Source organism: Oncorhynchus kisutch, linkage group LG11 (assembly GCF_002021735.2).
Source record: "Oncorhynchus kisutch isolate 150728-3 linkage group LG11, Okis_V2, whole genome shotgun sequence".
Lineage (NCBI taxonomy): Eukaryota > Metazoa > Chordata > Actinopteri > Salmoniformes > Salmonidae > Oncorhynchus > Oncorhynchus kisutch.
The window spans coordinates 70,901,156-70,913,873 of record NC_034184.2 but is presented as its reverse complement, the minus strand read 5'-3'; the positions used below and the strand labels follow the sequence as shown (position 1 = coordinate 70,913,873).

The following is a 12,718-nucleotide window of genomic DNA, read 5'->3' as shown; positions in this document are numbered from 1 at the left end:
AAAGAAATGGTGAAAAGCCACCAAACGCCCCATGCCAATCCTACCCCAACAACATGTATACAGTATCAGTTCTCTACGTCTGACCAGAAGTATGGAGCTGTGGCTCAGGGTATTGTTTCTTCATCCTATGTGTCCTACGTGTTGTATTCTGATGAATTTGGTGATGTTTTTTTCCCCCTGTGGAGAAATTAGTCATTGAAGTTTAGGTTTATGTCCCATCCCACATCCTGACATTACCCGGTTCAGACCACTAGATGGTGCTGTTCCTGCTATTAGGCAAGTATTTCTTAAAGTGTGGGTTACAAACCACTTATGTTAATGGGTGGTTGCGACATGTCAAAGTAAAAGCAAAGTATTATATATACAGTACCTGTCACGCCCTGGCCTTAGTATTTTGTGTTTTCTTTATTATTTTGGTCAGGCCAGGGTGTGACATGGGTATTTATGTGGTGTGTTTTGTCTAGTTTTTTTTGTTGTAGGTTATGGGATTGTGGTTAGTGGAGTTGTCTAGGAAAGTCTATGGTTGCCTAGAGTGGTTCTCAATCAGAGGCAGGTGTTTATCGTTGTCTCTGATTGGGAACCATATTTAGGCAGCCATATTCTTTGAGTATTTCGTGGGTGATTGTTCCTGTCTCTGTTGCACCAGATTGGGCTGTTTTGGTTTTTCACGTTTATTGTTTTTGTATATTGTTTGTATTTTCATCTTTATTAAAGATGTTTATAAATAACCATGCTGCATTTTGGTCCTCTCTCTCACCAGAAGAAAACCGTACCAGTCAAAAGTTTGGACACTTAATCATTCAAGGTTTTTTCTTTATTTTTTTACATTATAGAATAATAGTGAAGACATCAGAACAATGAAATAACACATATGGAATCATGTAGTAACCAAAAAAAAGTGTTAAACAAACCAAAATATATTTTCTATTTGAGATTCTTCGAAGTAACCACCCTTTGCCTTTATGACAGCTTTGCAACACTCTTGACATTCAACCAGTTTCAACTGGAATGCTTTTCCAACAGACTTGAAGGAGTTCAGACATACGCAGAGCACTGGGTCATTGTCCTGTTGAAAAACAAATGATAGTCCCACCAAGCACAAGCCAGATGGGATGGTGTGTCGCTGCAGAATGTTGTGGTAGACATGCTGGTTAAGTGTGCCTTGAATTTAAAAAAAAACTCACTGACAGTATCACCAGCAAAGCACCCCCACACATCCTCCTCCATGCATCACGGCGGTGGGAACCACACATGTGGAGATCATCCGTTTAACTACTCTGAGTCTCACAAAAACATGGCGGTTGGAACCAAAACCTCAAATTTGGACTCATCAGACCAAATGACAGATTTACACCAGTCTAATGTCCATTGCTTGTGTTTCTTGGCCCAAGCAAGTCTCTTCTTATTATTGGTGTCCTTACGTAGTGGTGTCTTTGCAGCAATTCAACCATAAAGGCCTGATTCACGCGGTCTTCTCTGAACAGTTGATGTTGAGATGTGTCTGTTACTTGAAGTCTATGAAGCATTTATTTGGGCTGCCATTTCTGAGGCTGGTAACTCTAATGAACTTATCCTCTGCAGCAGAGGTAACTCGGAGTCTTCCTTTCCTGTGGCGGTCCTCTGTGAGCCCATTTCCTCATAGCGCTTGATGGTTTTTGTGACTGCACTTGAAGAAACATTAAAAGTTCTTGAAATGTTCTGTGTTGACTGACCTTCATGTCTTAAAATAATGATGGACTGTCGTTTCTCTTTGCCTGTTTGAGCTGTTTTTGCCATAATAAGGACTTGGTCTTTTACCAAATAGGGCTATCTTCTGTATACCACCCCTATCTTTTCACAACAACTGACTGGCTCAAACGCATTAAGAAGGAAAGGAATTCCACAAATTAACTTTAAACAACACATACCTGTTAATTGAAATGCATTCCAGGTGACTACCTCATGACGCTGGATGAGATAATGCCAAGAGTGTGTAAAGCTGTCAAGGCAAAGGGTGGCAACTTTGAAGAATCTAAAATATGAAATATATTTTGATTTGTTTAACACTTTTTTTGGTTACTACATGATTCCATATGTGTTACTTCATAGTTTTGATGTCTACTATTATTCTACAATGTAGAAAATAGTACAAATAAAATGAAAACCCTGGAATGAGTAGGTGTGTCCAAACTTTTGACTGGTACTTTATATATATATATATATATATATTTTAAATGAACTCAGTCAGGGTCTCAACTTACTGGTTAGAGTTGGAATAGTAGAATACACAGGGTGCAATTTCGAAATTTGGTTGTGCATCAGTACTTTTTCTCTTGTTATGTCAGTCACTGACAGTCACTCAATCAGCCATGTCAGCTAACAATGTTTAGATTGGTCAGTTAGTCTAGCCAGTCATCTAAACTTGTAGTAATCATCGCTGAATACGACCGAGAACGCAGGCACTCTCACTCAGATATCATTAACATGGTGTACATCATGGTAAAATGTGACTTACCTAATAGAAGGAACAGCACCATCTAGTGGTCAGAACCGGGACATAAACCTAATGACATTTCTCTGAACAGAAAAAAAACCCATCACCAAATTCACAGAGAATGCATTATATAGAATAAAGAAATAATACTCTGAGCCGCTGCTCCATACTACTTGTCAGACATAGAGAACTGATACTCATTGTTGGGGTGGGATTGGTGTGGCGTGTCGGAGGTTTTTGACAATTTCTTTGGAATCCTTGTCTTATTTATTTTTAGAATTTGGGGTCCAAATCAGATATCGGGTACTATTTTTATTGCATATTATATGAGTCCTATAATTCAAAATGTCCAATTTGGGTGCAATCAATTAGCTTAATTTCTCAGAGATCAAATTATATTTCCACAAAACAATGTTGCAGGAATGCTAATCTCATCTGTTTTTAACTACTGAAACGATTTCAGAACAATCGGAAATGGTGGGTGTCGAAATCCTCTTTCCTGTGCTTTTTAAGGTGGAATGACCCAAAGGGAAGAAAATGGCAGCTAGAAGAATGCTATGAATGCTATCAACACACAGTAGCAGCGCAAATAAATATTAAATAAAGCTTTTTCAGATTCATCAAACTAAAGCATACCGAATATCTCACCTTTCATGTTAATGGCATCGATTTCATCCTCTAAACAAATGTCATGCAAAACTGACTCATGTAAGTATGAATGTGCGAATGAGTTAAACACACATTGTAATGTAACATACATACATACAAAAATCGTGGTGTTACCCTTTGTTAATATAAAACCCTTTGTTTTGAAATACAGATTGCCCCTTTAAGGTTGTCGCATGAGTTGGTGCAGTTGCCATTCAGCTTTAGAAACGCTCCTGCTGCCTTTTCGGGTGGTCCCTGCTTTTCTTTTTGACCAACCCAATTGCAATTTCTTTGTTCATGTGGTTTTCATGGCCCCCAAATCAACATCCAGGGCCTATTTAACCAACGTTTCTAATTGGAAAATGAGACGGGCCACTGGGCCAAGCAGGTTTATGCAATAGTAGCTTTTGATTGCATTCCCCTCAGGATAAGCAGTCACACGAAACTTAATGGATAATTCTGTAATGAAGCACAGCAACAGAATGGATTTTTATGAAGGGACACAGTACGCATCTCCCCTCAAACTGTTTGCCAACAGATGGGCGCATTGGTGGGATAGTGCATAGCTATACCTGGAGGAAATTGAACAGCAGTTGGTATGAGCCGTGGCAATATTTACCAGGTGATACTGGCACTCTTTGTATTCTTGGTGGGAGAAGGATGAACAATGTTTCAAGAGGGGTACTCACTTTCCTCTACCTGGACAGCAGCCTCTGCCTCAAACGATCCTGCCTCGACCGCCAGTTTCCCCTCAAAAGATTCCTCAGTTGCATCTTCTGATTTGGCTGGAGTTCCCACTGCGTCCGGACTCTCACCTTCAGGGGCCTGCTGCTCCTGTGATGGGTTCGGTGGAAGCTGACCTTCTTCCTCAGTCCCCTCTGTTGTCTGGATGACTTTCTTCACAATGGGCTCGGCTAAAAGTTGAATTTTACAATTAAAGGACATTAGTTTAGGCCAAGGACTATATCCTTATGAAGCCATGTATGTCGAAACGCATCGGTCTTAAGGTGGAGTTTTACTGATCTTCAAGATACAAATCACAAGTCACTTTGCTATTGGACTGTATGTCCAGGCAGTGTAGCACAACCCCATCGTAGTTGGTCATTGTAGCTCTATGGGATTCTGCTGGCCAGAAGTCATGCATACGTTTTCCATTAAAATATCTTCCTACCGTGATGGTCTCTGACCAAACACCACCACCAGACTAGAGAATGTGTGTACAGGTTGTGGGTCATTTCATTGGTCCTACTGCAAACCCGCCCACCCAGTACGTTGGATGAGCTAATCCGAGCGCACCTATTCTACCCTTGGTGGCGTTTTAAGATGCTTTTATGATCAACTGAGAATATGTGGTCAATGGATGGTTAGCTATAGGACAGGACAAATGCCTTTTCTGAAAACAAATAAGCCCATATGCCAAGAGGGTGTCATTTGAGTGACCTTTACAGCCACCCTAATCCATTCTACACCCAGTCTAACCTGTCTCCTAACCCCCCCCCCCCCCCCAAAAGAAACAATACTGGTGAGGATATGTCCACAGGCATCTTTGACATCACATCCTCATTGTAGCTCACATTATGCATCTGTGTTTTTGGAGTAGGAAGATCATGTCTGGGTATGTGGTATACGGAATATAATACCTGGCTGTATGCAAATGTGAAGGGACATTTAAGTTTGTGGGATTCAGTGCAGGTACCAATCTGTCTCAATAAGGTGTGTTCTTACTTTGTTCCTCCACAGCAGATTCTTCCTTGGCTTCCTTCTGCACCAGAGAAACCGGCCTCTCCTTCACTCCTGTTCGTTTGGAAATGTTCATGTGGGCATGTGAAACATTACGTCAAAAAAAATAGCCCATTTCTCACCACCACACAGCTCTAGAATTTCCAATCCAAAAAATAACTGCATTTCACAAGACTATCAATTTCAACTGTCAGGAATATGACTTGAGAACAAGAATATGATTTAAGAACATACATAAGGTGCATTTTACAAGAAGTGATAATGACCAAAGAGGAAAGAGAAAGGCTAAAAAATGAAGTAAATAAATGACTGAGGACAATGAAAAGGAAATGAAAGAAGTCATATGAATACAACTGACTGGGGTTTACAGTTTGTTGTAACAGTGCCTGATCCAACAGGTATGGAAATACTTCCATGGGCCATCAGTCCCATAGCAGAATCTATGGCATCTTCAACTCCATGACATTCGGAACTATTAACGCCCCCTCATGGTGTTTGGATTATTGGATGGATATTTTAAGGGGACCCTTCACAGTCCTGGCCTGCCCTAAGCAATGGCAACGTTGACAGTTAATTAATCACACATCACGGCTGTTGGCAATCTGAGTCAATAGGTCACTACTACTACTCAAGTGAAGAACATATAGTACATAAAGTACCAGTCAAAAGTTTGGACACACCTACTCATTGAGGAATAATAGTGAAGGAATCAAAACTATGAAATAACACACATAGAATCATCTAGTAACCAAAAGAAGTGTTAAGAAAAATCTAAATATATTTTATATTTGAGAATCTTCAAAGTAGCCACCCTTTGCCTTCGACAGCTTCGCACACTCTTGGCATTCTCTCAACCAGCCTCATGAGGTAGTCACCTGGAATGCATTTCAATTAACAGGTGTGCCTTGTTAAAAGTTAATTTGTGTAATTTCTTTCCTTCTTAATGATTTTGAGCCAATTGGTCGTATTGTGACAAGATAGGGGTGGTATACAGAAGATAGCCCTATTTTGTAAAAGACCAAGTCTATATTATGGCAAGAACAGCTCAAACAGGCAAAGAGAAACGACAGTCCATCATTATTTTAAGACATGAAGGTCAGTCAACACAGAAAATTGCAAGAACTTTTAATGTTTCTTCAAGTGCAGTCACAAAAACCATCAAGCGCTATGAGGAAATGGGCTCACAGAGGACCGCCACAGGAAAGGAATACCCCGAGTTACCTCTGCTGCAGAGGATAAGTTCATTAGAGTTACCAGCCTCAGAAATGGCAGCCCAAATAAATGCTTCATAGACTTCAAGTAACAGACACATCTCAACATCAACTTTTCAGAGACTGCATGAGTCAGGCCTTCATGGTCGAATTACTGCAAAGAAACCACTACTAAAGGACACCAATAAGAAGAAGAGACTTGCTTGGGCCAAGAAACACAAACAATGGACATTAGACTGGAGGAAATCTGTGCTTTGGTCTGATGAGTCCAAATTTGAGATTTTTGGTTCCGCAGAGTTTATGAGATGCAGAGTAGATCTACAGATGATCTCTGCATGTGTGGTTCCCACCTTGAAGCTTGGAGGAGGATGTGTGATGGTGTTGCGGGTGCTTTGCTGGTGACACTGTCCGTGATTTATTTAGAATTCAAGGCACACTTAAAAAGCATGACTACCACAGCATTCTGTAGCAATACGCCATCCTATGTGTTTTGTGCTTAGTGGGACTATCATTTGTTACTCAACAGGACAATGACCCAACAGACCTCCAGGCTGTGTAAAGGCTATTTGACCAAGGAGAGTGATGGAGTGCTGCATCAGATGACCTGGCCTCCACAATCACCCAACCTCAACCCAATTGAGTTGGTTTGGGATGAGTCGAACGGCAGAGTGAAGGAAAAGCACCCAACAATTGCTCAGCATATATGAGAACTCCTTCAAGACTGTTGGAGTAGCGTTCCTGTTGAAGCTGGTTGAGAGAATGCCAAGAGTGTGCAAAGCTGTCTTCAAGGCAAAGACTGGCTACTTTGAAGAATCGAAGATCTAAAATATATATAGATTTGTTTAACAGTTTTTTCATTACTACATGACTCCATATGTGTCAATTAATAGTTTTGATGTTTTCACTATTATACTACAATGTAGAAAATAGTAAAAAATTAAGAAAAACCCTTGAATGAGTAGTTGTGTCCAAACATTGACTAGTACTGTACATATGAAACACGTTGGGATTGGGCTCCAATATATTGTATGAAAGTTGCCATAGATAGTTATTATTGCTATTGAAAGAGCACACACGCCAATTTGAGGAAAGCTCTTTAATAATCAAAGTGGCTTTAGGACAAAAGCTTTACTTATCTGGCATCATTGCAATGTCAGCAATGACAAGATTTAACAAAATACACCAACTTCATCCATACTGCCAGTACCTAGTGAGATTTTAGTTTCACCAAAGCAAGAAAAGGCCTACATCATATTATGAAAATACATCAAGGCTGTTTCAAACAACAGACACAAACATAAAAACCAAGATTTAAAAAGGTAGTATTTTTTCTGTCATGCAATTTCTAAATATGAACTTTACAGCAGTAACAAAATACAGCAAAGGTACCATTTCAAACTGGTAAATGACAAAAAAAGAGTACCCCAAGAAGTTGGTATGTTGTTTCAAACAGAGTTTCTCACTTGCACAAAAAAGGCATCATCAAGTCTTTACGAAAAGAAAATGTAGCTACGGCCTTGTTTCATGAGATGTTTCAAGTAATATGTAAAGAAGTGCCCAGGCCATACTGAAGATTCTTCAGAAAGCAAAAGAAAAATCTTATTGTCAGCATACAATAACACCTATCAAGTTAACACAAAACATTTAACTAGCATATAACTGAAAAGCAAGCAAAGAGTAGAAAGACACTAATTTGATTCAATTCAAAACAAATGAAAGAAAGACAGCTGATAGCACACATTTCATAGTTTTCAATTAAGCATTAAGGCCTGAGGGTGTGTGGTGTATGGCCAATATACCACGGCTAAAGGTGCATCTTAGGCACGACACAACGCCTGGATACAGCCATTAGCTGTGGTATACTGGCCATATACCACAAACCCCCGAGGTGCATTATTGCTATTATCAATTGGTTACCAACGTAATTAAAAATACATGTTTTGTCATACCTGTGGTATACGGTCTGATATACCATGGCTGTCAGCCAATCAGCATTCAGGGCTTGAACCACCCAGTTTATAGCACTCGTTGTTTGCAAATCTGTGTGGCAATGCACATTTACGCTAGCCATTTGAACTCACTGAGAAACACCTTATACCAGGGGTGTCAAACTCCTTCCATGGAGGGCCTAGTGTCTGCTGGTTTTTGTTTTTTCCTTTCAATGAAGACCTACACAACCAGGTGATGGGAGTTCCTTACTAATTAGTGACCTGAATTCATCAATCAAGTACAAGGGTGGAACGAAAACCCACAGACACTCGGCCCTAACATAAATATCAAATCAAATGTATTTATATAGCCCTTCTTACATCAGCTGATATCTCAAAGTGCTGTACAGAAACCCAGCCTAAAACCCCAAACAGCAAGCAATGCAGGTGTAGAAGCACGGTGGCTAGGAAAAACTCCCTAGAAAGGCCAAAACCTAGGAAGAAACCTAGAGAGGAACCAGGCTATGAGGGGTGGCCAGGTCTCTTCTGACTGTGCCGGGTGGAGATTATAACAGAACATGGCCAAGATGTTCAAATGTTCATAAATGACCAGCATGGTCAAATAATAATAATCACAGTAGTTGTCGAGGGTGCAGCAAGTCAGCACCTCAGGTAAATATTCTGTTAAATTTTCTAATCTAAAAATAAAAATCACTTCAAGCCAATGAGCATACTTTGTCATTAGTCTGTATATAATTCAATATCTTTTGACATTATTATGACATTAACACTTATGTTAGAAAGTGATAGGATGATGTTAAAATTTGTAGCAATGTAAGAAATACAGTAAAACACACAAATGTCAAAATGGCATAATATTGCATTGTAACTATTTTCAAAGTAGTATATTCAGTGACTTGCAGGTGAAGGGTACAGAACGTACACTAATGAAAGAAAGACAGAAAGAAAGACTCACACACTAATGAATGCTCCCACAATTTTAATGAATGCTTCCGCAGGTGTATCTATGGGAGCATTTATCAGTGTGCAGGTACCCATCTTTCTGTAATGATTATACAGTATGTATGCATGTATGTATGTATGTATGTGTAAATATATCAGGGTACATGTTGGACACAAGTGGAAGCTCTATAACATGTTATCCGCTGGGTTGTACTCAGTGCATATTTTTCCCAATAAATCAATCAATCATTCGTATTGTGCCATAAAAACATACCAAAAGGGCTCTGAGGGACAAGGCTCTGATTTGTAAGAACCGAAGACCAAAACCAAAGTTGATTATCACAGATCACCACAGACCAGCCATAACATATTTAGCATTGGCATGAACGTGACTTTAAATTCAGCACCATCGATTATATTGGCTCAAATGTAAATCAATTCCTAGCCCCTCCTCATTAGACACATGTGTAGATCTGAAGTGGTTGGAAACATGGCAATAAGTCAGAGAATCCATCCAGCCTATCAGAAGGACAATGTGAAGCACTGCATTGCGTAGCTCTTTCCAATCCCTGCAGATCTACAGAAGTGCCTTTAGGGAGGAGGGGATAGTTGTCGGTTTTGTAATTGAAGGATCATCATCCTGTGAAGCTCCATTTCTTGTTCACCTTGGTAGCTTTAGGCTTCAGAAGGTCTTGTATAGCCAATATTTTTTCCTTCTTGCTTGTAGTTGTGAAGTTGTTTGCATTTTTCTCTGGCATCTCCTCTTTTGCTTGTTTGGCTCTTTTCTCTTTCACAACTATCTTTTCTTTGAGTAGAGGCTCTTTTTCTGCTCTCTCCTTCCCTGCCTTCGCCTTACGTAACTGTTCTGTCTCAACCTTGGCCTTTGCAGTCTTTTCTTTTACCGCCGCTCTCTCCTTTTCTTTAGCAGCTATCTCTTTGGCTTGTTGCTCTTTCTCTGCTCTCTCCTTTCCCTTCGCTACCCTTTCTCTCTCCATCCTCTCCTTTTCAGATCCCTTCGCTACTCTTTCTCTCTCCATCTTCTCCTTTTCTGCTTTCTCTTTGGCGACCCGTTCCTTCTCAAGCCTCTCCTTTTCTGCTTTCTCTTTGGCGACCCGTTCCTTCTCAAGCCTCTCCTTTTCTGCTTTCTCTTTGGCGACCCGTTCCTTCTCAAGCCTCTCCTTTTCTGCTTTCTCTTTGGCGACCCGTTCCTTCTCAAGCCTCTCCTTTTCTGCTTTCTCTTTGGCGACCCGTTCCTTCTCAAGCCTCTCCTTTTCTGCTTTCTCTTTGGCGACCCGTTCCCTCTCAAGCCTCTCCTTTTCTGCTTTCACTTTGGCGACCCGTTCCTTCTCAAGCCTCTCCTTTTCTGCTTTCTCTTTGGCGACCCGTTCCTTCTCAAGCCTCTCCTTTTCTGCTTTCTCTTTGGCGACCCGTTCCTTCTCAAGCCTCTCCTTTTCTGCTTTCTCTTTGGCGACCCGTTCCTTCTCAAGCCTCTCCTTTTCTGCTTTCTCTTTGGCGACCCGTTCCTTCTCAAGCCTCTCCTTTTCTGCTTTCTCTTTGGCGACCCGTTCCTTCTCAAGCCTCTCCTTTTCTGCTTTCTCTTTGGCGACCCGTTCCTTCTCAAGCCTCTCCTTTTCTGCTTTCTCTTTGGCGACCCGTTCCTTCTCAAGCCTCTCCTTTTCTGCTTTCTCTTTGGCGACCCGTTCCTTCTCAAGCCTCTCCTTTTCTGCTTTCTCTTTGGCGACCCGTTCCTTCTCAATCTTCTCCTTTTCTGCTTTCTCTTTGGCGACCCGTTCCTTCTCAATCCTCTCCTTTTCTGCTTTCTCTTTGGCGACCCGTTCCTTCTCAAGCCTCTCCTTTTCTGCTTTCTCTTTGGCGACCCGTTCCTTCTCAAGCCTCTCCTTTTCTGCTTTCTCTTTGGCGACCCGTTCCTTCTCAAGCCTCTCCTTTTCTGCTTTCTCTTTGGCGACCCGTTCCTTCTCAATCCTCTCCTTTTCTGCTTTCTCTTTGGCGACCCGTTCCTTCTCAAGCCTCTCCTTTTCTGCTTTCTCTTTGGCGACCCGTTCCCTCTCAAGCCTCTCCTTTTCTGCTTTCTCTTTGGCGACCCGTTCCCTCTCAAGCCTCTCCTTTTCTGCTTTCTCTTTGGCGACCCGTTCCTTCTCAAGCCTCTCCTTTTCTGCTTTCTCTTTGGCGACCCGTTCCCTCTCAAGCCTCTCCTTTTCTGCTTTCTCTTTGGCGACCCGTTCCTTCTCAAGCCTCTCCTTTTCTGCTTTCTCTTTGGCTGCTCGATCCTTTTCCAGTCTCTCTTTCTCCATCCTTTCCAGCTCTGCCTTCTCCTTTTCTGTCCTCTCTTTCTCTAGCTTTTCCTTCTCCAATTGCTCTTTTTCTGCCTTCTCCTCAGCTTCCCTCTGTTTCTCCAGCCTCTCTTTATCTTCTCTCTCCAACTGCTCCAGTTGCTCTTTCTCCAGCCTCTCTTTCCCTGCTTGCTCCTGTGCTTTTCTCTCTGCCGCTCTTTTCTCTTCTTGTTCCCTTTCCTCTCGAAGTTGAGCCTCTAACATTTCCTGGGCTTTTTGGGCCACCTCTTGCCTCTTGAGTTCCAGAGCATTGACCAATTGTCTCTCTTCTTCCTCTTTGGCCAGGATACTTCTCACTTCAGCCAAAGCCATTTCAGCAATTTTTTGAGCTTCAATCTTCTCATGGATCATTCTCAACTGTTCCTTTAATGCTGACTTTAATTTCCTCCCAAGTTCTCTTGTTGGGTGCTCTGGGGGTTTGAAACTTGTTTTAAAAGGGCAGTATGTCAACACTCCTTCTATTTCCCACTGCCAGTGGCACATGCCAGGAGGTTTATTATTATTGTTATGTATGTGCCCCAGTATCTGTGTCTTAGAGATGTCCCTAACGCCTAGGAAGCTCCAATTCAACTCCAATTTTAATGTCATAATATGTTTGTTACTCACAAAATATGGAGTTTTGCTGAGCAACTATCTTAATTTACTCCCGTTACGGCCGGTATGTACTTCCAATAAAAAACAAAAAACAAGAATGCACAAGCAACCGAATAATTACCCCTTCGGCACCTCCAATGTATTGAGCTGTTGTAGACTTCAACCTGTGCTTGGGGGAAACAAATCGTTTTTTTTTTTTTGGTTGCTTGTAGATTTTGATTTAGAAGTACATTAACAGCTGTAATGGGAGTAAATGAAGACTGTTGCTCAGCAAAAATCCATACTGTGACATAACACTTGCAGAGCTGTCTAATGGGAGTTTGTAACGGCGCTTCCTGGGCATTAGAGGAGAGTCGTCATACTCAACGTTGACATTAACGCACAGATACTGGGGCCTGTTCTATGGTAACTCTTATTTGAACGAAGTCTTATTTGAATTAGTCGCTAATTTTGAGACTCTTCACAATTGTCACACAAATGATTTGAAAATACAACATTTCACTCCATGTTCATTTTGAAATGATCCAAAATTTGTTGGAGCAGAAAAAATGTTGCTGAATTAAATTGGGTTAGGTGTAAGATTAGCAGTATAGTTAGGTTAGTTTTAAAATCAGATTTCTAGGAGAAATTACAGAAGTTTCAGCTATTCAAATTCATAGACATCACTCTTGATGCAAGGATTATGGTGTTGATCTCCGAATCAGCTATCCAAATCATGCTGTAATTGGGTATTGTGGTTCTGCCATGACTCTTTCGCATGCATGCACTTTACCAATCAGCTATCTGATCATTTGAAAACATCAAACCTGC

General features: G+C 41.1%; 1 protein-coding gene across 17 annotated transcripts in view; it reads right to left on the bottom strand.

Annotated features, from left to right (window-relative positions):
- The window catches only part of unm_hu7910 (un-named hu7910), a 41,331-nt gene that overhangs the window by 9,103 nt on the left and 19,510 nt on the right, over positions 1-12,718 (bottom strand). For 11 of the 17 annotated variants that reach the window (XM_031836234.1, XM_031836236.1, XM_031836231.1 and 8 more), the window contains one exon: positions 7,154-11,724. In XM_031836234.1, coding sequence (XP_031692094.1) covers positions 9,599-11,724 — 2,126 coding nt within the window. In that variant the 3' untranslated portion in view covers positions 7,154-9,598. Of the gene's footprint in view, positions 1-3,810; positions 4,036-4,846; positions 4,916-7,153; positions 11,725-12,718 lie in introns of those variants that run through there. The other 6 variants (XM_031836245.1, XM_031836243.1, XM_031836244.1 and 3 more) reach the window with 2 other exon arrangements.